The sequence below is a fragment of the Ovis canadensis genome, chromosome 22 (genome assembly GCF_042477335.2).
Source record: "Ovis canadensis isolate MfBH-ARS-UI-01 breed Bighorn chromosome 22, ARS-UI_OviCan_v2, whole genome shotgun sequence".
Lineage (NCBI taxonomy): Eukaryota > Metazoa > Chordata > Mammalia > Artiodactyla > Bovidae > Ovis > Ovis canadensis.
The window spans coordinates 39824428-39850056 of record NC_091266.1 but is presented as its reverse complement, the minus strand read 5'-3'; the positions used below and the strand labels follow the sequence as shown (position 1 = coordinate 39850056).

At 43.3% G+C, this 25629-nt stretch overlaps 1 protein-coding gene across 24 annotated transcripts in view; it reads left to right on the top strand.

Annotated features, from left to right (window-relative positions):
* The first annotated feature begins 774 nt into the window (after positions 1-774).
* STN1 (STN1 subunit of CST complex) overlaps positions 775-25629 on the top strand; it is a 37172-nt gene continuing 12317 nt past the window's right edge. For 2 of the 24 annotated variants that reach the window (XM_069567024.1, XM_069567011.1), the window contains exons 1-7: positions 988-1384; positions 1688-1880; positions 8629-8724; positions 13069-13137; positions 18348-18512; positions 19222-19345; positions 20626-20800. In XM_069567024.1, the coding sequence (XP_069423125.1) occupies positions 1748-1880; positions 8629-8724; positions 13069-13137; positions 18348-18512; positions 19222-19345; positions 20626-20800 (762 nt within the window). In that variant the 5' untranslated portion in view covers positions 988-1384; positions 1688-1747. Of the gene's footprint in view, positions 1385-1687; positions 1881-8628; positions 8725-13068; positions 13138-18347; positions 18513-19221; positions 19346-20625; positions 20801-25629 lie in introns of all 24 variants that reach the window. The other 22 variants (XM_069567034.1, XM_069567021.1, XM_069567016.1 and 19 more) reach the window with 21 other exon arrangements.

Sequence of the window (25629 nt, the reverse complement as noted above, 5' to 3'; positions counted from 1 at the left end):
TTTATTTATGAGAGTAACATGGCTATCTTTCCTCACTTTTAATTGGGGTTACAGGGGACAGACACCATCAGTTCAGTTCAGTTCAGTTCAGTTCAGTCTCTCAGTCGTGTCCAACTCTTTGTGACCCCATGAATCGCAGCACCCCAAGCCTCCCTGTCCATCACCATCTCCTGGAGTTCACTCAGACTCATGTCTATCGAGTCTGTGATGCCATCCAGCCATCTCATCCTCGGTCGTCCCCTTCTCCTCCTGCCCCCAATCCCTCCCAGCATCAGAGTCTTTTCCAATGAGACAACTCTTCGCATGAGGTGGCCAAAGTACTGGAGCTTCAGACACCATCAAAGTGGCCATAATTTACCAAAATGCCAGTTTTTGGAGTACACACAGAATAAGAGGAAAGGAGACAAAATTTGTCATGATCTTGCAAAGAAGGCTAGTCTCCGGCAGAGCCAAGGCCTCACATTCAGTCAAGAGCTCCAGTTTAGGCACCAACATTATCTAAAGTGAGACTGTATAGTATCAAAGAGTGGGTGTGTTTAGTAAATAATTTATCAAGTGTAAATAAATATTTAAAATACCACAATGTAACCCTGCTTTTGGCATTGCTTTATTTGTTCATTTAACATATCAGGGAAGGAAATAAAAAAGTCTGACTCAGTCCAAACCTCTTGAGGTCGTGGGTCAGGGTCCCACCACTAAGTTGGGATGAAAGGGGGACTTAAGAAGGCGGGGATTGGGCAGCAGCAGTTTTAGGGCCAGCTTCCAGGCCTGGGAGATTTGGGTTCTGCACTTCCTCGGAGACGCAAGAAAGTCGCTGCTAGAAGCAATGGACCCCGCATAGCCCTTGCCAAGGCCGGCCACCACCTGGAAAGGAGCACCTGGCTAGGCCGCATTGGGATGCAAAATGGGGCGTGGCCGCGGGCAGAGTGGGCGCGGCCTCGTTAGGAAGGGGCGGAGCCTTGGGCGGCAAGAAGGAAGGGCCTGGGCGGGGACACAGTGGTAGGTCCCGCGCGCGGGAGGGTGTCGGGCCCAACCCCCCAACCCCTTAGCCGGGAGCACCGGAGGTGACTTCGACCTAGCGCTTCTGCTCTGGGCGGGGTTGGCGGCGCCACCTCCAGGCTTTGAGCGCCCGCGGCCTCGGAGCGCCGAAAGGGCCGGGCATGCGCGCTCCGAGGACCTGTGGGCCGACGGCGCGGGTGCGGCGGGAGGGGCCGCGACCTGGTCTGTTTTTCGTTTCCTTTTCCTCCCTCTCTCAGGCTCATCCCCAACACCGGAAGGTGCAGGGGCCGAGCTACAAACGGTCCCACCCACTCTGCCCCCTCTCGTGTCTGGCCAGGAGGGTGCCCATTCCTCTCTGGAACCCACGTATTAAAGCGGTTTCGGGGTACGCATTTATGGCCTTATGTCCCCCAAGTGAAAAGTTAGTGTTTAGCCATTTAGAAATGGGTACCTTGGAGAAGGAGAAACACTGCCGTGGGGCAGAAGAAAAAGCCTTGAGGCACTCAGGGGCCCTCACTGGAGGAACACCTCCTTCCTCAAGCCCTTGGCGCGCAGTTTGACAGGCCCGGGCCGCTGGGTTTACCCCTCCCAGAGTTCGGGATGCCCGCCCGGGGAACAGCTTAGGGGCCGTGACGGTTTCAATACCCAAGTTACCAGCTTTGCGTCCTGGTTTTTGTCTCCCTTCTAGATCTCGGGTCTAGATGCTGAGCTTTTCAGGGCTGGCTGGAAGCCACAGCCCAGTCTCCAGATGGAGTCTAAATCCAGCCAGTGTGAAGACGAAACTCCTTCCCTCTTGTGGGGTTTGGATCCTGTGTTTCTAGCCTTTGCAAAACTCTACATCAGGGATATCCTGGACTTGAAGGAGTCTGGCCAGGTACCAGGTATGTGGCTGGTCACCCAGGTGGCTGCTCTGGGCTGCATCTGCACCCCACCCTCCCTTACCCCAAGGCTGCAGAAATCTGGGGCTTAGGGGCTTAGAAGAACCTTTCCAGTTGCAGCTTTGAAACTGACCTAACCTGCATCCTCAGACAAGTTCATTTCTGTGCAAGTTCAAAACAATCTAAATCTTTTTTTAAATAGATGTTTGGGGGAGTGACTTTGTACTAAAGAATGTTTTTATTTGGGTTTGAGGTCTTTCATATTTAAAAATGGTCAGTTTTTCTCTGGGCCTGTTTGTAGTAGAAAACTTAGGCCTTGCTTCTTTTTCTAACCACTTACCTGGCCTGGGTATGGGTATGTGATTCACCTGTAAAGCTTAAGAGTCTTCTTTGTAAAGAGAGGATTAACTGTGCCTGATTTTCTTGTGGAGTTTGGTTTTGTTTTGAATAGATCAGAATCAAGATCAGAATCAAAATAATATAAACTCCCCAAGAGGAAAGACATCATCTGCCTTGTTCATCTATGTAATCCTAGCTCTTAAACCGTGCCTGGCCTCTAATGGGCTCTAGAATCATAGTAATTGGAGCAACAAAGCATTATAAAGTTAGAAATCATTTTTAAAATCAGAGTGGTGGTCACTAAAGATAGGATCTTCATACCTCCAAGTATAGCAAATAGTTTAGGATAATAAGTAATTCACATAACTATGGATGAATCTTCACATTTATTATGCTATATGAGAAGTTTGATTAAACTCTCTTTGCTATTTTGAATGAATAGCAAGCTATGAGTCAGAAGTGGTTAAGAATCTCAAGTATGTACTATTTTAATGAGGCCACGTTTTTGTGTGTTTCCCATGCTCAGTACCAATATATTTGGATGACCTTATACCAAAGGCTTTGGAACAGATTTTTTCACCACACCTTTATTTTCTAAGTATTGTTGGAAATGATCTGGTTTTTTCCTTGGAAGGCAGCCATCCTTCCTCTCTGTTGTCTGTTTCTCAGACCAGTCTGGTATTCTTCATAACTCATCTCCTTGGGAAGAAATTAATTCGCACCAAATGCCAGTCTTGCTTAAAGATCTTCTGTAGGTGCTCAAGGAAGTATCAGGGACACGACAGGGGCCAAACTCTTCCTGTGGGTGAAGGACTTTATAATGTATTAACACATCATGGAAAACTGCTCCCAGTGATCTTTGTTATGTCACTGGGGGTAACGTTTCAGATGTCATTTTTAAAACGAAACTGTTGCCAAACCCAGGTTTGTGTCCCGCTTGCCCAGCAAGACCAAAGAAACCAAAATGTTGGGGTTTGGAGCAGAGAAAGGTTTATTGTAAGGGCCAAGCAAGGAGAACAGGCATCTCAGGCTCAGAAAACCCAAACTCCCTTCATGGTTTTCAGGGAAGAGTTTTTAAACGCAACATTTGGAATGAGGGCTACGGGGTGTATGACTTTCTTCTGATTGGTTGGTGGTCAGGTAACAGGCTGCTATTACCGGAATCGCAATCACCAGTCTCCTGGTTCTGACCAGTCTTCTGGGGGGTTTCAGCTTGTAGTTACCATCATCCTGGGTGGGGGTTCTTAGTGCCTGCAGAAGAACTCAAAGATGTGAATCAGGTTGTTAGGTATACCCCTTAAGGGGGAACTGGGAGTCTGTTTTGTTTGCGGCACTATTGTTTCTTGACTGCTTGGGCTTTGCTTCTGCATCCCCCACTCCCCTAATTAGTAACTGCTTGATTCTGCCCTTTGGAACTCGGGGAAGGTCTAGGAGGCTGAAAAAAAAAAAGACACAGAAATGCTTTTGTACCCAGGAGGGCCCCTGCAGGGCCCTGCTTGGTTTCAAAACTTCATGGTTGATGAAGTCATTAACTAATTTCACAGAGTGATCTTCTTTAGACTATAGCATCCTGAAGGGTGGGAAGTAACTACTAATCTAGGTTTCAGTTTTGTATTGTTTTGCTGTTGTTGTGTTTGGTTTGGTTGTCATAAAGAAAAAAACTTTTATTTTGACCGCATAAAATTTAGAAATGCTTAAACAGCAAAGAATATCTTAAAATAACAAAAGTTAACCAAAAAATGACTTAAAAAAAGAAGAAACAAATGTATAATGAAGAATTTGGGTGGCCTTTGTGGGAGGCTCCTGGAAGATCTTTGGATTTCTGGAATGATAGTGTTTTTGTTATTCATGGTGGACTCGTTGAGCAGGCTGAGTTTATGCTAATAAGGTACCTCATGCTGGGCCCCTGGGTAGTTTCAGGGTGGGGGCCTTTCAGGCCTGAAAACCCAACCATGTGATTAAGAGGGTTGGTTTTGAGCCAGGTGACATCAATCCAACCCTGTGGGAGGGGAGGGGGACTGGCGATTGAGTTGTCAAGTGGGCAGTGATTGAGTCAGTCTGGCTTGGGTAATGAAATCCTCATTAAAACTCTGGACAGTGAGGCTTGGGTGAGCTTTCCTGGTGGGTAATCATATATCAGTGTGTGAAGGCGATGTGTCCTGAGGACCCGGCAGCTTTATGCTTAGACTTTCCCAGACCTTGTCCAATGTATCTCTTCCTTTGGCTGGTCCCGGTTTGTCCCCTTCATTATAAAACTGTAGTCCTAAGTAGAGCACCTTCCCGAGTCCCGTGTGTCATTCTATTAAAATATCAGACCTGTGTTTGCCGTGGAGGGTGTTTGTAGCCAGTTGGTCAGAAGTGTGCATGGCCTGAGGTGCCTCGAACCTGGGGCTGGTGCCTGAAGTGAGAGTCTCTTACGGGAGAGACTCTGTCCTTAACCTGTGAAGTTCAACCTTACTCTGGCTAGTCAGCATCAGAATTGTCTTGCAAAATGGTTGCCAATTGTCAGCTCCCCTAAATTAACCTATGAATTTAGGGTTAAACTGATACGATGTCGTGAAGTTTGACTATGGTGGTGATGTTGTTTAGGTTTGGGGTTTTGGTTTGGTTTGTTACAGATCATAACATACAGAAATGGCCTTTATTATTCTGAATTTCTTTATCTATATCAAGCTTTACTGATGGGATAAAATAATAGAGAATCTTTCATTTGAATAAAATACGATGCTTATATTATCTAATTGAAGACCCAATGACATGGATATAATGTATTTATAAGAATTATATTAAATGAATAATGTATTTTTTAAAAAATATTATCTTTAGACATTTTAATGCTATCAGACTTCAGTAAGAGTATTTGTGAAGTGAAGTCACTCAGTCGTGTCCGACTCTTTGTGACCCCATGGACTGTAGCCTACCAGGCTCCTCTGTCCATAGGATTTTCCAGGCAAGAGTACTGCAGTGGGTTGCCATTTCCTTCTCCAGAAGATCTTCCCGACCCAGGGATTGAACCCAGGTCTCCCGCACTGTAGGCAGACGCTTTACTGGCTGAGCCACCGGGGAAGAGTATTTGTAGCATCAATTAAATAACAGCAGTTAGATCAACTCAATGGATGTGAGTTAACTCTGGAAGTTGGTGAAGCCTGGAGTGCAGCAGTCCACGGGGGTCTCAAAGAGCCAGACACTATTGAGTGACTGAACAACAACAAGACCAACAAAAAGTTGCTTTTAAAAAAGAGAATAAAAGCCGATGTCTTGCAGTGGGTGTGGCTGTTCAGGTCATTGCTGTGAAAGCTGAATCAAAGCTGCCTGTGACCCTGGGTCCCTGAGCCCTCCCAGCATGACCGTCCTCCTTCCTGGGGACCTGACGATCCAGGTAATGGATCCCCTGAGGTGGCTGGGGCTCTGGGAGCCGCATGTGAAGCAAAGGCAGCAGGAAGTGAAAGGCCCACTTCACAAAGGCTGCAGGTTAAACTCATTGTCAGCTAGTATCTGTTGTGATTTTTTCTTTGCTCCTCAGGCTTTCTCTCGGTCCGTCGAGCTGCCATCCAAATTCCTTTTCTCACAGAAGAGACTTGGTGTTGAAAGAAGGAAGTGGCTCTCTCCATCGCTTTTTCAATGTCCCCCTCCTTCTTGTGGAGGTTGTGCTTCTGAAGTGTATCATCTGAGTTTCTGTGCGCTGGGGGAACTTCCTTCTCTACTTCCAAGCAGTATATTTCCTCTTCAAACAGTTTTCTCTGAGTGATTTTACTCAAACCATCTGTTATTTTCTGCTATATGTGTCCTTCACTGTTCTATCTTGCTTTTATGTTTTTCCCTGTTATTTTGCATCTTTGAGTGACTTTGGCCTTGAAGACAAGCATTGGCAGTCTATGATATGAAAGTTTAGGGGGCTCTCTTTTCTGTTTTCAAGAGAGCCTACTGTGTCCTCAAATGGAGACCTGTTCAGATTTTTTTAATTGTTGCCCCATCCAGAGTTGGTACTGTCAGAGGACTGGCATCCACCCCAGGTGACTTGAGGACTTGGTTGGCTTTGTGTCATCAATCCTGTATTCTCCATGTTCTTGCCTTTTCCATGCACTTCAGCCCAGGTGGAACACCTTTTGGCTGGTGCTTCTCCCCTTCTTAAAATATATCCACTCTTCGTTATAAAAACCACCATAGCAATACATACCAGGGTATCCCAGGAAGACCCAGAGTCCTGGGGCTTGTTTCAAACTTCTGTGGCTTCAAGGCCAGCTGGAAAGACATTTCAGGGGCAGGCAGCAGGCCCTCCAGGGATCCACAAGGCTCCATGGCTCTGCCCTTAACTGCTGGTGTCCTGGGAGCCACAGCCAACCCCACAGAGCCTGGTGGGCTGTTACGTCTCTGATGGCACCAGGAGCGCACCATTTCTAAAGCCTGACAACCAGGACCGACCTTCAGTTAGGTTGGGGGAGGGAGAGGCCAGTCAGGCTTTAGAGAGTTCTCCCTAAGTTAGCTCTGCTCAGTACTCAAATAGAGAGTCCGGGGCATTTGGGGAAGCAGAAAGGGCTGACCACAGCCAGAGACCAGTCTGGCACTCTGGTCACCATCACCCCCATTCGGCCCTGCAGCAAAGCTGGATGAAAGCAAGGTCCACTGTCATGCCCCCTGTCTGCGTGTGAGCGTGTCCTGGCGCAGTGGTGGTGCAGAGGATGCCATGCCCCACCCCCTCATTTAAACTTCCCTTCTGCCACAGGAAGCCTGAGCCTGCCAGCAAAGGTCCTGTGGAACCTGGCCCCCTCTGAAGGCGCACTCTCTCCTTTGTGTCTGGTCAGTGCAGGCAGGCAGGGCCGGGGGACTGACAGTCTCCCCACAGCTCATCACTGGATTTCAGTGGTGAGAACTCAGAAGTCATTCAGGAACTGCCCTACTCTGGAGATTTCATGGATTTTCCGTGGAGTCAGTTCAACCCTGTTCAATCCAGGTGTTCCTAGAGGGAAGCGACTCTGTTCCAGGAGTGACACAGGGACCCAGGCTCCTTAGCCCATGTGGCCCTGCCACTTCAGCTCTTGGCCCCCAAGGTTGCCCTCTGCACATGCCCTCCAGTCTGCTAAGTCATCTTCAGAAGTCTGCCCCTGCGAGGGAGATGGCCCTTCTTTCGGCTACATTTGACACCTTCAAACCATGTCTCCCTCTCCTAAAATCTCAGGCTGACTGAGGCTCAGAGTCTCCTTGTCCATCTCCCACCCAGGGACTCAACCATGGGTGACAGGTTCCCAGCCCCTGTATCCACGTGGGAAATGAGAACCATCAGCGAAGTCATTCTGGGGGTTTCTGAAGGGCTTCAGGGTTCAGTGCAGGGCCCCCTCCCCCCAGGGGATGCGGAGAAGATAAGCTCTGAGCAGGCTTGGCAAGAACCAGAGAGCGTGAGGGTGGCCAAATGCTGAAGTGATAACTGAGTCTTTGTTTACAGTTCATGTATGTATTTGAAAAGGAAGTCACCGGTTAAGTTTATAGCCTCTTTCTGAAAGTAAAGAATTCAGTCTTCATAGGGAGGAAAAAAAAAGAGGCTAGGGAAGATTTTAATGCAGACTCTTTAGCTGCAGGTGATAGGAACCCAGTGCAGATAGCTTAAGCTCAAATAGGCAGTTCAGGTAAGGGTGTTGGGGGTTCCCCAGGAGGTGGGCCAGCACTGGGGCCTCAGGTGGGAATGGGGGACTCACCAGTGCCAGGAGTCCCCCTCTCTGTTCCGTCTCTGTCACTGAGTCCAGAAAAGGCCTCTGGTTGTTGGGTAGGGTTCTCCCTCTCAGGTTTCTCCTCTGGAGGGAACCTGCCTGCTGGCATCTATCTGTTGCCTAAGCTTTGGAAGTAGAATTTTTAAAAGAGAAGTTTTTGAGTTGTAATCTGCTGCTGACCCCAAAGGGTCATGTTTTGTAACCTAATTATCTTCTCTTTTTCTTAAAAAAAAAAAAAAAAAAAAAAAAAAGCTACTGCTAATTCGTAGAAATGATGACTGGTTTCCTATAAAAGCCAAAGAAGCCTTTCTGGTGGTTTGCTCTCTCTTTCCTTTTCTAGTCCCTCAAAACATAAGTACTGTGTCAGGTCTCATAATATGATGGCTGTCTTTATGGCCTTATGAGAGTTCTACAGGGAGACGCATTTCATTGTCACCGGTGGAGAGATTAACCAGATGTAGTTGGGCAGTATTGGTTTTCTCTTTTCTGTACTCTCGCGAGCTTCTTAAAAACCAAACTTTCATTTATAACCCTTGAGGAAAAGACACCTGCATTCCTTAGGGCTTGGCATTGGTCAATAGCCGATTCTTACGTCTGAAATTTTAGCAAGCAGCATGCCACTGAGTTTCTGACACAGTTAACATTTACTGAAGCAGAAAACGTCATCATACATTATATGGACTTTGTCTTCTTCTTCCCTTTAATTTCAGGTGTATTTTTTTACAATGGGCATCCAATAAAACAGGTGGATATCTTAGGAACCGTAATTGGAGTGAGAGAAAAAGATGCATTCTACAGTTATGGAGGTAAGAACAGTTGTGTCTGACATTAAGTTTATGTGGAAGGACCACACTTAGCTGGACATTGAATCTAAAGAAACCCCAGCCTTTCAGAGCAGCAGTCTCTCACAAACTCTGTGTACTTGGCCTCTAACCATTTGCAGCCACCAACCTGGACTAAGTGTCAAATGAAGCAACAGGTAGGAATGATACTGACGAATACTGTCGGGTGACGGTTGTTGGGGAGCTGGGAGACAGAAGAATTAAAATGCAGTCCAGGGTCACTGGCTGATCAGGGACAGATACCTGATACCTAGGGCATAGCTATAAATAGCAGAGGATGGTAGTATACGTTTATATTGATAACCTTTAAGAAGGCCAGACTAACATTAAAGTAGACTTAAAGAAGATGGGGAGAGATGAAAAATAATTTATAAGATTTATATCCAAAACAGTTTTTTAAAAAAACATTTTGGTACGCAAAGGTGTAAATATTCTTTATACCTTTGGGTTATCAGAAAATTTCCCTTCCCTTATGATGACAGAAACTAAATAAAGGGTTTCTATATAGTTTGAACACCAGCAAATTGTTAGAATATGATTTTAGTGTCACGGGTCTTAATTTTTTTTTTTCATTGAATTTAATGTAATCATTTTGATATATTGTCTAAAATTCTCATAGTTCAGAGGCCAAGCTAAATGTTTTGTGGGAAGCTTAACTTTGAATTCCAAACCTTTGCTGTAATTGACTTTGTCACTTTTCGTTGTACTGACTTGGATTTGCATTCTTGTTCTACTTGAGGGGAAACCAGAAGGTAGTTGAACTAGGTAACCAAGAACCTCCCCTTGACTGTCTGTGTGTGGCTGAAAATTTACAGATACAGTTTCTTCAACATACATTCATTTTCCTGGGGATGATTGTCTTGTGCTTATGACATGTGAGAGGGGAGATTTCTCTCACTCTCTGCTTTTTCCCAGCCTGCATATATTTTTTTTAACTCTAAAATAGATCATCTTGTCGTATATCCCCATCCTGGATCTCTTCTCTGCCTTATTTTACCAAAGATACTGGTTCTCTTTTTCTCCAGACAGTTCAATAAACATTCACCAAGCTCCTGTAGTATTCTCAACTGCTGGCTCGTACCTTATCTCTAAGACATTATAGTACTTCCTCTCCAAGTACCAGTGATGAAATATTAGTATCTTTCAGTTTATAGAGCACTTCTACATGCATAATTTCATGTTGTTCTCGTCCTGATCTTTTGAAGTAGAAAGGGCAAATATTATTGCCATTTTATGGACGAGAAAACTAAAGCTCAGTTATTTGTTCAAGGTTCCGCTGAGGATCCAATCTCTTTACTGATTCCAGTGTGCTGTGTAGTCTCTGTATAACTCAAATGTGGTTTTTCCCTCTCCTACGTCCCTCCCCGCAAAAGATCAGCTGCATCTTTTTTTTTTTTTTAACTTCTGTTTATTTGACTTAGGTCTTATTTGCAGCGTGCAGGATCCTTTTTTTTTTTTTTTTTTTTTAGTTATGGCATGTGGAATCTAGTTTCCTGACCAGGGATCAAACTACCCAGGCCCTCTGCTTGGGAGCGTGGAGTTCAAACCACTGGGCCACCAGCGAAGTCCCTGCATCTGGTTTTTAATTTTCTGATTTTTAGGTCAAAATGTGGCTATTTGAGAACATTAGTCCTGGCTCTAGAACAAGGCCAGATATAGTGCCTCTGACCTAAAAGGGCTTCATCTAACCCCTTTTCTCGTTATGAAAAGATGAAGGTGATATGGCTGCCTCTTCCCCAATAACCATTTCTCTTAGACTGGATATCATGAGAGTGTGACACATTTGTGGTTTGTGGGGACATGAAAAGCATTTGAAGGTTGAAAGTAGAAACATTTCTGCGACTTTAATTCTTGTGAGGCCTGCTCAAGAGAGAGCTACACACTCCCTGACATTCTTAGGCCCAGCTTGGCTCTCGGGCTACCTGCCAGGCGGCCACTCCTGCTGTCCCAGGTCCTGTTTGTTCCTCCTGACTCACCCCACTCCTGTATGCTCAGTTTGCTTCCTGCTTAGCCCGATTTTCGTCCCATGGCTGAAACAAAAGGTCAGCAACCCAGGTCATGCCGCCCAGTGTGGAAGGACTGCCCAACACTATAGGGACCCTCCCCTTCTAGGGCATTCCCGCAGCAAGACCTCAGGGCGTCGGGATGGGGTCTGCCAGGAGAGGTTACAAATCAGGAAGTCAGAGAGTTTGGTGGGGGGAATCCTGAGCGCATACAGCACCTGGCAGCAACTCAAGCTAGAGAACTCGACCTAGAATCCAGGGAGACTATAGTTAAGACCAGAATGACCTCGCGTTTTCTAGGACAAATGCTCGAGTGCTAATATTTTTTTACTTAACATAGTAAATCAAGAGTTTTCAACTGGACAGAAAAATAGTGTTGCCTAGAAGTGCCATATATTTTATTGATTTTTTTTGGGGGGGGCTTCTTAAAATGATACTCATTATAAGATAAAATTTAAAGCCGGAGAAAATTTTAATAAATTTTCATAAAATTCCTGTGAAAATCTATAAATCAGACAAAAACAGTTCCAGTGTTTGGGTGAACATCCTTCCTATATGTTTAACATGTTTCTAATATGAAGAAGCGGGGCTTCCCAGGTGGCGCTAACGGTGAAGAATCCACCTGCCAATGAAGGAGACGGGAGAGACACGGGTTTGATCCCTGGGTCAGGAATACCCCCTGGAGTAGGAAGTGGCAGCCCATTCCAGTATTCTTGCCTGGAAAACTCCATGGACAGAGGAGCCTGGCAGGCTACAATCCATGGGGCCACAGAGTCTGACATGACTGAGCGCAATATGAAGAGACATAGATGTTCCTTCTTTCCTCATTGCTGTTATGCATATTTCTTTCTCGTTTTAATATTCCTGAAATTAAGCTTACAGTCAATGTATACACTGACTTTGGGGTTCCTTCTATATTCTCCAAAAGAAACTTTTATAAATATTTTAGTGTCTTAAGATCATTTCTATCAAAACAGACTAATAGTTTATACAAATTAGATTACATATATGTCTATATATATCATTTCTATTTTACAATGAGATAATTTTTAACAGCAGTGATTGTGAAACTGAAAGGCACTCTGTTGGGTCCAAATTTGATACACATTTCCAAACTTAATATCTTTAGAAATTTGGTGTGAATTTACATTACACTAACAGCATGTGAGGGTATCAGTATTTTTAATGTTTGTCGTTCTAGTAGTTGAGAAGTCATTTAAATTTTCTTCTTTTTTTTCTGGTAACTAGTAATTTAGCATACTGACATATGTCTGTTTTAATACCTTTTATACCTTTCATGAATGGCATATTTTTTTCTTTGCTACCTTTTCTCTTATAGTCTTGATCTTTTCCTTATTAGTTTCTGTGATTTCTTTATATATTAAGATATTAACCCCATCATTTGTAAAATTGCTATACAGTATTAGTTTTTAGTTGTTCAAATATATCAGATTTTTTTTTTTTTTTTAATGAATTCTGATTTTCAGGTCTGCTTAAAGAAGTCTTCCCCCCACCAACTCTAAGTCCAGGGTTGAAAGTATTCACCCATGTTTTCTTCTCATCTTCTGAAGTTTGCCTGTATTATATTTAATAAGATAAAATCCATCTAGAATTTAGTTTAAGAAGTCTTCTCAGATTCTGCTTTCAACACAGATTTAAATCAGCAATGAAAAGATTTTGCCATGCATTTCTTCTGTATTATATAGTGTACTTTTTTAACAGTCTAGCTGTTGGTTTTTTAAAAAAATCATTTAGCCCACTGACCCCTTCTTGATCAGTCTCTGTTCTGAGATTGTCAGAAATTAAGCAAAGAGAAACACTTACCATCCCTGATCAAACATCTCTAAATTTCTCTGCAGTTGTAAATCCAAGTCCAGTGGAAATTCTTTTATTTTTCTTTTGCACTGTGGATAAAATAAGCCAGACCAGTACTGTTTGTGTGACCAAGATATAATTATATTGTATCATGAAAGTAAAACATGGCTCTCTGTGATATGCTTAGCTTTCCTTACATCCCCTGCAGTGATAAGGCCTGGGCAGAAGTTAATACCCTTGAGATAGGGCAAGAGAAACGTTGACTACATTCTGCTGGGCTCATGTATTACATTGACATTCCAGAGAATCAGTTCCCACTGGGGTGTGGTAAGCAGTTATTTCTAAGGGTGGAAAAAAAGTTTGATCAGGGATTTGCCTAACCAGGCTATTGAAAAATGTCATCTTTCAGTTCGGCTGAATGTAATGGCAGTGTGGTAATTTACTAGTAATGGCCCACATCTCTGTTCACTCTTTGACACTTCTATTGCAGTGGATGATAGCACTGGAGTTATAAACTGCATCTGCTGGAAAAGTCTGAATAATACCAAATCCTCATCAGGTAATTTTATTTGCCTCAGCTGGTAGAGAATCTGCATGCAGTGCAGGAGACCTGGGTTTGATCCCTGGGTTGGGAAGATCCCCTGGAGAAGGAAAGGCTACCCAGTCCAGTATTCTGGCCTGGAGAATTCCACGGACTGTATAGTCCATATAGTCCGTGGGGTCACAAAGAGTCAGACACGACTGAGTGACTTCTGCTTCACTTCACTTTACTTTTACAGCTGACCAACAGATGTAACTCAAGCTAGCTCAGGGGAACAGTGGTAGTGCTAATTTTCATATTTGTCCATTGGTGAATTACACTGATAACTTGAAGCACTATACCCAGAACTTTGGGTGCTCTGTAAACTGATATAGGGGAGCCCATTGCTTTTCTTGCTTCCATTTCTTTGGTGCTCACTTCCTCCTAAGCCTATAGGAATGTGAATAGATAACTAGAAGTTTCAGCATTTCATTTTTACCATCCAGTTATTATAAAAGTCAAGATGTTTTAGCCTGATTGCTGATCAGGTGAGAATCCCCTTGCTCTGGATGTATCATTTGACCAATGCTCTTTTGAAAGCCTTGGCCCTGATATGGTTGCCACTGGCTTCTATGTTCGCATGATCTGGATTTTCTGAAATCTCTAGCTTATTCATACAGACATTCCAGAGACTGATGAGAAGGTAAGATAGGATTCCTTTGAAGTTAGCCATTAAATAATACAAACTAAGGAAGAACTTTAAAATTGTATTGAACTCATTGGCTCTAACTGAAACATCTTTTGGAATTTCTTGAATATGTTTTAGTAGTCCTTAGGTAGTTTATGAGCTGCTTAAATTCATAATATTAAAAGAATACATGTATTATACAATAGCGGTGATCATTTTTGGTTCTAGAGAAGCGATGGAGACTTCGCTTATTTCTTACTTCTCTCTTTCTGCAGCATGTGCAGTATGGTGCCGTGTGCACTGGGGTTATTCAGTAGCTATTGCCAGCTCTGATATCTAACGTGTGCTATCTGTGTCCTTCTGTCATACATGGTGAGAATGTGTAACATTTGGAGTAGTTTCTTCTCTTTTTTTCCCCTGACATTACCTGTCAGAATTTCATCTCCCTACTTTGACTCTACTGACCAGTAGGGATGCTCCTTTGCTTAATTTTTGGATGTATTTACATTTAGAATTTGACCATCGTTTTCCTATAACTTTGATATTCCCATTTCCTAATTTGGGAACATTTGTATCAGTGGTAATACTAAGCTGAGGAAGCTTTGTGGATTTAAAAAAAAAATGAAGGGAGACAACAGGTTTTTATGCAGATTCATCACAAGGTATGAAATAGACCTATGAAACAGTCAGATATTTGAATTTTCATGTATGTCCAGGGTATTAAAATTACTTTCAGGTTTGTGGTTGTATTGTCATGATCTTCAATCAGAAGGGGTAGTTTCAATGTGCTGTCTTTAGACTGAGGGTCAGCATGCTTTTTCTGTTGGGGCCAGACAAAATTGTGTTCTGCTTTGTGGGCCCAATGGTCTGCATCTCAACCATTCAACATCACCACTGTAACACCAAAGTGACTGCAGGTAGTACATAAACAAAGGGTCATGGTTGTGTTTCAATAAAACTTTATTTATAACAACAGATTGTGGATGGATTTGGTCCATGGGCTGTCATTGATACACTGCTGTTTTTAGACATTGTTTTCATTTTAAAAATCAACTATTTAAAAAAAAAATCATATCATCAGATATATTATGTAACTCTTAGTAATTTTTAAGATAAAATGTCTATTAATACTGAAAGTGAGATTCTAAAAATAACTGTAAGTAGACCAATAGATGAGTAGTCACAGTTAGTAGCCTTAATTAGAAATTGCTTTGAGAATAAAAAGTGAGGGTAAGGGTACAAGGAGAAAGCCTGAAAGTGATCCTCATGTTATATATGAAGTGATATTTTAAAATTGTTCCCAACTAGCCCATTCTATCCTTTTAACTTAATTGCCCTCAGTTTTAAAGCTTTCCACTGGAAAGTGGCCATTGAAGACTAATTTTTTTAAACAAAATTTAGTCTAAGTCAGAAATCATGTTCCAGTTGGTATCTGGGTAAAAATATAATATCAACTCTTATAAATGTCACATTGAATGTACCATTTGGACTCAGCTTATGAGAAAAGTTAAGAAAGCTTGGCATTTAATATTAGAATTTTAAAGGGGATTTATCTTTCGGAGTGGAATAGGCTACTTAAAATGAAATTGTCAGACTCCAACTACCTCATTATACTCATTAAATTACACAGCTTGAGCCGTTCTTTCAGCAATTTGGTTCACCCTTTAAATGAAAGCTGAGCCTCTTTTTCTCAGACCAGCTCTCAGTCTGATCATTTCAGCAGTGCTATATGAATCATTTATTATTACCTATAACATCTGAATCATGGCAGTGAAATTTATAAATATGTTTAAAATTCAGCCTAAATAGAAGAGGACTTAAAGATAGAAACCTAGACAGAATAACCTGTTAAAAAGTAATACGTGGGTATTTTCTGAAGAAACCCAGTAAGTCGAGTAACGTTAAACTGATTGTGTCTAGATTCCAAGCTATTGGTTACTGGTCTACACAGAGTTCTCCGAGCTCTTTGGGTTGCTTTTTCCCTTAGTATAGTCAGTGTATTAAGAGAAAAGTAATGCCTTTGTACGTTACAGAGCCATGGTTATCTCAGTTGTATTAGATTTAAAAGCAGAAAATTTGATCAACAGACTATTATTCATTCTATTATAGGAACCCTAGTATATGACAAAGCAGAAATAATACAACAATAGGAAATAAGTAAGCATTTAACAAATGTTATTTGTTGATGTTCAGGTTGATAACAATATTTAAAAAGAGGTAACTGTGACCACTGTCCTGCAACTTACATAAAATAACCCAAAGAAGATAGAGTTATGTATTTATCACAATAAGTATGGGGCTAATCTATGTTAAGCTCTTTTATATGTTTAGCTATTAAAGCAAAGAAAGCAATCACTGGTGACAAGAGATAAACAATTTTTTCAAAATTTTATGTATTAAAATGAAATCAAATAAACATTAAAAAAAAGCACTGGAATGTGGAAAAGGGATGTAATAAGCATTATTGATAAAGCTTCCCTGCATTTTTTTCAGAAATAAACATAAAATGTTCAAAAGAGATGAAGGGCTTATGCATGAAGAAATGCAGAGAGTAGATCATCTTATATAAAAACACATAGTCTGTCTGGCAATTTAAAAGCAAATGAAATGCTATAGAATCATTATATGCTTTTTAAGGTGTTAGAAACCCAAATGACTGAAGCCAGCGTAGGAGCCGTAAGGCTACATGCCTTGCTGGTGACACTTTGTAAAAGAAGAATGAAAAAAAAAAAAAAGAAGAAGAATGGGGATTGTTTGTTTGTTTTCTGACAAACATTCTGATAGTATGCAATGAACTCTAAACCTGTTTGTCCTTTTCTATCCAGTAATCCCCAATGAAAGACCCCAAGGAAAGCACAATTTTTGTCTTGAGGGCCTAATTGTTCATTTTTCGTAAGTATCTGACATTTTTTGAATGTTTCCTGTGGTGGATCTGGCATTATGCTAAGCTCATGATGTAAGGATTAACTAAGACCATGCACAACAAGTCCCATGTGTGAGAGGGACTGTTAGGTCCACAACAGAACTGAGGAAACAGGTACAGTGAGGTTAAGCAGCCTGCCCAAGGTCACACAGCTAACAGGAAGTGACCTGACGTTCAAGCCAGGTCTGTCTGACTCCATTACCCAAGTGCTGACCTCAAAGCCCTGTACAGGGCTAGTGATAAAAAACAAAACAAAAAAAAATTACGAAAGCAGAAAGAGGAAATATCTCTAGAGCCATCTGAAACTGTGGCGTATGAACACGCCGGAATGCTGTGTTGTTATTTCAAATGCTGGATTGTATAGACTCTGTGGATACATGTGTGTATTTGAAGTGATGCTAGTCAGAAAAACAACACAAAATTGTTGATACACACTAGCTGTAACTATGGAAAATATGAGTATATTCATGGCACAAGCAGCTGAGAATAAAGAATAAGCAGGAAGGCTCTGGGGTTAGAGACTGCCTGAATTCACACTCCAGCTTCGTTGCTAACCAATCATTTTACTGCGGGCAAGTTGTTTGACGTCTCTGTAACTCAGTTTCCTCATTAGTAAAATGGGGCTGATAATAAATAAGAGTAGTTGTGAGGATTAGATGTGCTGATAGGTTATGAAGTCTTCAGAACAGCACTGGCAGTACCTGAACATTCATGGCTATTCTGATTTTCATTATTTAACTAATACATTTTGGAAGTAAATTCAAGTGATGGAAATTATTTAGAATTGAGTGTGCATTGGGTTGTTTTCACCATAAAGTTGCTTGCTCAGTCACTCAGCTGTGTCTGTCTGACTCTTTGCAAATCCGTGGATGGTAGCCCTCCAGGTTCCTCTGTCCATGAGATTTCTCAAGCAAGAATGCTGGAGTGGTTTGCCATTTCCTCATGCAGGGGATATTCCGGATGCAGGGACAGAACCTCTGTCTCTTGCATCTCCTGCGCTGGCAGGCAAATTCTTGAAGTTGCTTACATTTATAGTTTTAAATGGTGTGAGTGTTCGTGCACGTGTGTGTGTGTGTGTGTGTGTGTGTAAGGAAGTGAGCGAAAGCAGGAGAGAGCAAGAAGTCAGCCTAGTTACTCAACAAAGAAGAGAAGTGAGAGAGATTAGGGTATTGAGTATCTCAGTGGAACACCAGCCTTGGGCAGATTTACCTTCCCCATAAACAACTGCGAATGGAGACTCCTGGGCCCCTTTCCCCTCAGGCCAATATTCTGTCTCCCTGCAAGGACACTTTTCAAGGGTTGTTTAGAGCTATTGCCACCAAACCCAGCTGAACTCACACAGAATTCAGCTCAAGCCTTTTGCACAGGTGATGTTGGGGGAGGAAAGAAGACACTGGACACTGGGTTGTCCAGCCTCCCACCAGACTCTGTTCCCGTCACCCAGACCTTTGAATAATTACAGCTTATGCCTTTTATTCAGTAGAGGATTTTGAAGGATGACTCAGATTTCCTACAGTCGAGCAACCAATCAGAAGTAGAATAAATAAATGTTTTGTGTCTGTCTTACCCCAAGCTCTCTCCCAAAGATGATGGAGTGATCGTGTTGTGTATTTCCTTCTTTCCTTCTGGCCCTAACAGCTACAGCTGCTCCAAGTGCAAGAGAGCTGAGCTTAACCTCTCAGCTTAAGAAGCTGCAAGAGACCACTGCACAGAGAGCAAAGTTAGAAATTGGGGACATTATCCGGGTCAGAGGCCACATCCGCATGTTCAGAGGAGAGCGAGAGATTCATGCCACAACTTATTGTAAGCATTCAGTATCTCTGCCCAATTGCTTGTTGTTTTGTGTATGTGTCCAGTAAGCTCATTTAGTAAAAAGTCAAATCTGAAAAATTCAAATAAAAAGCTTTAAAGAAAAAAATTGTATTTGCAACATGATTCGTTAAGAAAATCAGCATTTATTTATTTTGAAGAGAAGTAACTTTAAATAAATTGGGAAAGAAAATAAGTGATTTATCATATATGGCTGACATTTTATTTGGACAACATAGTAGAGTCTCTAAAGTACTTTGAAGTTTTTAGTGTGAATCCATTTGGGGAGGAGCGTTCATAGTCTTGAAAATGACGGGAGATTTCTGGAGCACCACTGAGGAAGTCAGCTAATCGGAAGCATGACAGTGCTTTGTCATCTGAGCCATGCCCTTTGCACTGATCTGGCTGGTTTGCACTTGGAAATCTCAAGGACAGCCCCAGTCATCCACCACGGTCCCAGATGCGTGAACATGTCTGCATGCTTTCCTTCACCTTGGTCTACTCTGGTCATGTCTGTGACACTTCGGGCATCGCCTCCCCTCTCATGGGATGGCCGGAGACCATTTAGTGCTTGCTTCTAGACCGTGTGATCCTGGGCATCCGTAAGGAAGAAGGCCCACCCAGGGCCCCATTTACTGTTGCCCAAGCAGCAGTCTGGACTTGGGAAAGAGCTAATCTCAGTGTTGTTTCCATGGCTCGTTAGATAAAGTGGATGACCCGGTGTGCAGCGTTCAGATCGCAAGGATGCTGGAGCTGCCTGCCATCTACAGGAGAGTGTATGACCAGCCCTTCCACAGCCCTGCCCTACAGGAAGATGAGGCACTGAGGTAAGGCATGGACTGCAGGTGCTGTGGGTGTGAGCCAGCCAGTGGGATCCCAGATGCTGGGGTGGGCCTGAGCCGGCCACTCCCTCCCTGTGGGGCCCCGGGCAAGTCTGTCACTGTCCAGATGCCTCCGCGTCCTCATCTGTAACACGAAGGAGGTCACAGTGCAGATGTTCTGAGGTGCTGGGAAGGAACATACATGTGTGATTGGAATCTCTGAAGGAGTGGAGGGGGGAGCAGAGAAAAAATATTTGAAAAATTCGCGGATGAAAATTTCCCAAGTCTGATAAGAACTGAACACTCACAGATGATCTAAGAAGGTCCATGAACCCCAAGAAATCTGAAGAAAACTGCACCAAGGCTCACTGTGATCAAGGAAACAATACCTCAGCCAGAGAGGAGTTTATTCTCTTTGAGAGAGGGACAAATAATCAGGAGGAGTCAGAATATATGTGGTTTGTAACTCTATGCCTCACAGAACTCAGAGAAGACAGAAATAGCCATAGTGGCTGCTGGGGGTGGGTGGATGGGGGCCGGGAGGAGGGTGGAAAGGAGACTCTTTACCGTGTATCCTTTAACCTTATAGACATACTTATAGATTACATATTCCAAAAACTTACTTTAAAAAATCCCCAAACTAGAGACCTGTGTAAACAGTGGAAGTTCTCCATTTTCCTGTCTCCCGCCTCAGTGCCATTCCCCAGAGGTTACCACGGTGCAGGGTCGCAGCGTGTATCCTGTTAGGCTTGTTTGTTCTCCGCACACACAAGCATGCATATCCACCTGCGTATGTTGTGGGTTGTCATTTGCTTCTTGACAAAAATGGCACTGTCCTTCACATACTGTTCTTTAGCTTGATTTTTTTTTTCTTAAATCACAAATATCAGTTCCCATAGTTCTGCCTCATACTTTTAAATAACCATGCAGTGTTCACTGCGTGCGTTGCCCCTTATGTGAAAAACACACGTCCTTTTGACACGTCACTTGCTAGCCATTCGTGTGTGCACGCTCAGTCACATCCGACTCTTTGCAAACCTCTGGACTGTAGCTCGCCAGGCTCCCCTGTCCATGGGATTTCCTAGGCAAGAATACTGGAGTGGGTTGCCATTTCCTTCTCCAGGGGATCTTCCCAACCCAGGGATCGAATCCACATCTCCTGCATTGGCAGGTGGATTCTTTACCACTGAGTCACTTGGGGATCCCGTTTCAGGTTCATGCACGTTCAAAAGGAACAAACGTAATATTAATAGTTTTCTGCAAGTCTTGTTCAAACTTTCCCCCAGCAGCAATCCTGGCACCCTGGACCTTGACAGTCTCACATGTCTGCTGAGTGAAAAGGCCAAAGAGTTCCTTGTGGAGAACAGAGTGCAAACCTTTTACCAGCAGGAATTGGAAACTGTGGAGTCCCTTCTGTCCCTTGCCAACCAGCCTGTGATTCACAGCGCCTGCTCTGGGCAAGTAAGTATGGCGTGCCCACGTGAGAAATCAAGGCCCCTGCCCCAGATCTGCAGTTGGAGAGTGTGGGTAGACGTGACTGTGGCATTAAGACTCACAGGGTGTACTCAGAGTGTGGAGGTTATGTTGATTCTATTCTGGAAAGGTCACTGACCACTGAGAATTTGAAAGGAGAATGGACGTGCCCTTTTCCCCTCCTTAATCTCATGAAGCTTAATCTTTGGGTAGGAAAAAAAAAACAGTCTAAGGTTCATAGTACTTCGTATTCACTGAGATAGACATTTAATTTCAGCAAGAGCCAAAGAAGGGGGAAATAGATGAGAAGAACTGATTATTCTTGCAAAATTATTTTTTGAACAGCAAGATGATTCTTGAACTTCAACCAAGGTTTTTAATGACTTGCTCTCTCTTCTCCATAGTAAGGTTAACTTGTCCTGTGTTAGGAGTTTGAATAAAGAACAAGTTGTATTCAGTCTGGTTTATAAACAAAAATTTTAAGAAACACTCAAATAATTTTTTATTTGTCCTAGAAATAGCAATCCCTGTTTTTTCACCCACAGTGTTATAGGGTGAACTTAAGTTGTTTGGTCTTTACTTATTGGCCTGGAATTAAAAATTATCTGAGACTTTGCTTTTAGGCTTTCCCTTTCAGCACAGTTCCTCAGTTTTTTCGTTGTTGTAACACGACTTGTATTTGTTTGTTCCACCGGGAATGATCTCTGCTTGAATGTCACCTTCTTGCCCTCCCTGACCTTCTCCTCTAATAGTCATCAGCTTCCTCACCGTGTTATGACCCTGTTTCCACATCTCGTGATAACACTGGTATTTATTTGTTTGGCTGTCTATTCCTCCACCAGAATTTAAGTTCTCTAAGAGCAGAGGCTTTGTCTTGTCTCTTTCTTTGCTGTCTAGAAAGGGCCTGGAACAGAGCTGGTGTAAAGTATGTTCTCCACAGTTATTTGTTGATAGAAAGAATGAATGGTTTTAAAAATTCAGGTAGCTCAGAAGTTAATCCCCTGGCAGTCCAGTGGTTAGAACTCGGAGCTTTTTCTGCCAAGTGCCCGGGTTCAATCCCTAGTTGGGAAGCCAAGATCCCACAAGCGTCGCTGCATAGCCAAAAAATAAAAGGAAACAAGCAACAAAAATTAAATAAAATAGAAAATAAAAATTCAAATAGTCCCTGAAAGTATCTAGTTTTCCCATCCTCCCTCCTCCTCCCCTTTCTCTAGAGACAAGTGCCATTACTAGGCTCATGAATATCCTTCTGCAGATAATCTGCACACATAAACTAGAAGTAGTTGTATCCTTTCTTTTACACAAATGGTATCCTACTTAACACTGTATCTACGTAGCTTTTCATTGTGTGTGTGTCCTGTAGGTCCTTTCCCCAACCATGTGAACATATTTGCCAGTCCATAATGATCTTTTACTATGTGTACCGTAGTTTCTTAAGGGGTCTGGTCGTTCCTGGACTGTTCAGAGTTTTCTAGTCTTTTGTCGTTGGCAGCAGGGCTGGCGTGATAACCCTTGCGAGGCAATATGATTATTCTTCACCATTCCGACGGAGGGCTTCCCTGGTGGCTCAGTGGTAAAGAATCCGCCTGCCAATGCAGGAGACGTGGGTTCAGTCCCTGGGTCCAGAGGATCTCCTGGAGGAGGAGATGGCAACCCACTCCAGTCTTCTTGTCTGGGAAATCCCATGGACAGAGAAGCCTGGCAGGCTGCAGTCCACGGGGTCGCAAAGAGTCAGACACAGCTAAGCGACTAAACAACAACAGCATTCTGGTGGAACAGATACCAGGTCCCCATCCCCACCTTGAGTGCGACCACTGCTTCTCAGTTTCGTTCGTGAACCTAATTATCTCTTCCTGGCACCAGGCCGCATGCCCAGTGACCCGCAGTTTCATACACGGAGGTGAGGGATACCGTTTCAGGAAACACCGAGGTGGGGTGGGTCAGGGCTGGCCGCTTTGTTCTGCACCGCTGTGGCTTCTGCACAGGGCTAGCTCCCCAGCTGTCCACTGACAGCACAAGTGACCTTCCTCCCACTTAATCATTTAGAAGAGGCTCAGTGCCAGCTTGGCCTCCGAGGACTTCTGAGCACTCTCTTGGCATGTTTAGAAGGAAACTTTGAAGCTTAGCAAAGACCACATTCTTCCTGTGAGCCAGCTCGGGAGAACTGAGGACTAGAAAGCCCCTCCATTCAGAACATTCCAAAGGGGACTTTTGGCATGATTATCTTTTTGTAAATGTTCAGAGCAGAAATCCGTGCCTGCCCGGTGCTGTATGTTTAAAAAGCAATGAATATGGCGCTATATCTGTTTTGTCTCTGGAAGCTCTTTTTCCATCAATTATGAATTATTCTCTTACATGGCTCTGGTTGGGGAGGTCAGTGTTGTGACACTGAATTCTGTTCACTAGAGCCTGGGAGACCTAAGACGCTTCACAATGATGGTGAAACCCTAGATCCTTTGGCACTTTCTGTAGTCATACAGATGAAAGCTTAACAACAACAGAAAATCGTTGTGATCGTGTTATACGTGAGAAGGTGGGAAGAGTGGGTTTGAATGTTTTCCTCCTTTCTTTTTTTGTCCATGGTGGCCCATCTTAGCACATCCAGAAACATGATAAGCAAACTTGCAAAACCATTGTTTCTTTGACAGCTGGATAAATGTTGAGTTTGTTTGGGAATGAAGACTATATATATACTTCAGAGATCCACCCAGTTCCTGACCCGCCACCAGGAGAGGCCTGCGGAGGCTTAGCCCGTTCAGCCAGTCACTGGTTTTGTTTCTGAGCAGTTTCGATTTCCTGAATGGGATGAGTCTGTCACTGCTCTTTAGAAAAGACAAGACAGACACACCTCTCAGGCCAGGGAAACCTCCTAGCTACAAGGGCCACTGGGGTTTTATCCTCAGGACCATGTCTTTACAACCAGCAGGGAATTACATCCCAAGGTCAGCTGAGGCAAATGTTTTTGGAAAGGAAGCTTCACGCATTGTTGATATTTACAGAGAGCCTTTTCTGCTGGGCCCCTCTGGTTCACAGCTGAAACTGCTGTTACTCTCCCATGCCTCACACCCTCCCTTCCTGCTGCTCCGTCTCACTGAACTCGGGGAGGAGGAACCGGGCTTCCTGTATGGTCTGGGGATAATCAACAGTCATTTTCAATGACAGGAATAACCACGTAAAAGCATTTCTAGTCAGTTTCCAATTTACTCCTATATTGGTAAGAGGTGGAATAAACTCAACCCTTAGGATCTTTCTATTAAAGATGAATCACCTTAGAATTATGAAGATAAAGTAGTTGTATAGAGTTGTGGTGGGGGAGCCTTTGTTGGGTTGATCATTGCTTTTCCTAAGTAAGAGCACTCATGTATGAAATTAGAAAAAGCTCTCCCCCAGCTCCCCCCTGAATAAAAAGGCATGTGGCCGAGGATGGCTGGATGAGGTGTTTATTCTAAACATACCCAGATAGCTTTTCTGCCTGTGGGAGTCATCAAGTATTTCTCAACCTTATTCTCCCTTCAGAGAATTGGATGCTGTCATTACCTGAAATGCTTGTCAACTCTCAGACCCAGGTTCTAATGCCGAGGTTCCCTAGGCCTGTTCTGTTGAGGAAAAAAACCCTCAACTCTGAATATAATCAAGAAAGTTAGACTCTTCTCTTCAGCCCAGGAGAGCATGTTTCTGAAACGTCGCCAAGATCTATTAAATTCAAACTATGTTGTCTGGGAGGCCTCTCCTAGGAAGCAAAGGTTTCTTTCAGGATGGAATTGTCAATACTGGAGGCCATGTTGGGGTGCATTTTCTCTACCTGTCACTTTGAAGGAACATCATAGAAAATCTGAGGTACACTTTCTGTTTCAGCATCTGTGGGTGCTGTCCCATTAGAGAGGCAGGACTTTGCCTTCGCTTTGCCATGTTTTTCTTTTTTTAGGCTCTCTGAACTTTTTTGTTTACAGATTTCTCTCACATTAAAAATGGGTCTGGGGGCTTCCCTGGTGGTCCAGTGGTTAAGACTTTGCCTTCCAGTGTAGCGGGTGTAGGTTTGATCCCTGATCGAGGAGCTAGGATCCCACATACCTCATGGCCAAAAAGCCAAAAATGTAACATTGTAACAAATTCAATAAAGACTTTTAAAAAATGGCCACATCTTAAAAAAAAAAATGGGTATGTACCTTGAAGGACAGGTATTACTCACCACTTCCTTTGTTTCAGGGAGGAACTGAAAATCCCTAGTGGAATAGTTAGAAAGCTACTTCCTGTCTCTACAGGGTATTTCTTTCCACTGGTGGCACATACATCTTTTTGGTCACCCACTGTGTGTCAGGGAGCAGGTGGCCGAGATGAAGCACAGAGTCCCCAATTCAAGAAGCCCGCAATCTGATTAACCATGGTGGGATGTGGTGGAAAACGTGGCTTCCTTGAAATAAGAAGTAGGATGACCTGGTAACCTCTGTAGGCACACTTAGAGAAGGGAAGGGATACCGAAGTTGAAGAGAGAGCAACCTAATATTAGCCTCGTGCCTCTCTTGCTTCCCCTAGGACCCTGTCTGCCTTCAGCCCATGGCCCCTCCCCTTTGATAGGTCTCTGCACGGCTGTTTGCCTTCACTATCCTCTATTTAAAATAAGGAGTCTATTTAATACTCTCTATGTGTTGGAATCCCTAACCTATTTCAATGTGTATTAAATTCTTTGATGTCCTTAGGAAGAAGTGGTATTATTGTTGTTCATTCACTAAGTTGTGTCCATCTCTTTGCGACCCCATGAACTGCAGCACACCAGGCTTCCCTGTCCTTAACCGTCTCCTGGAGTTTGTTCAGACTCC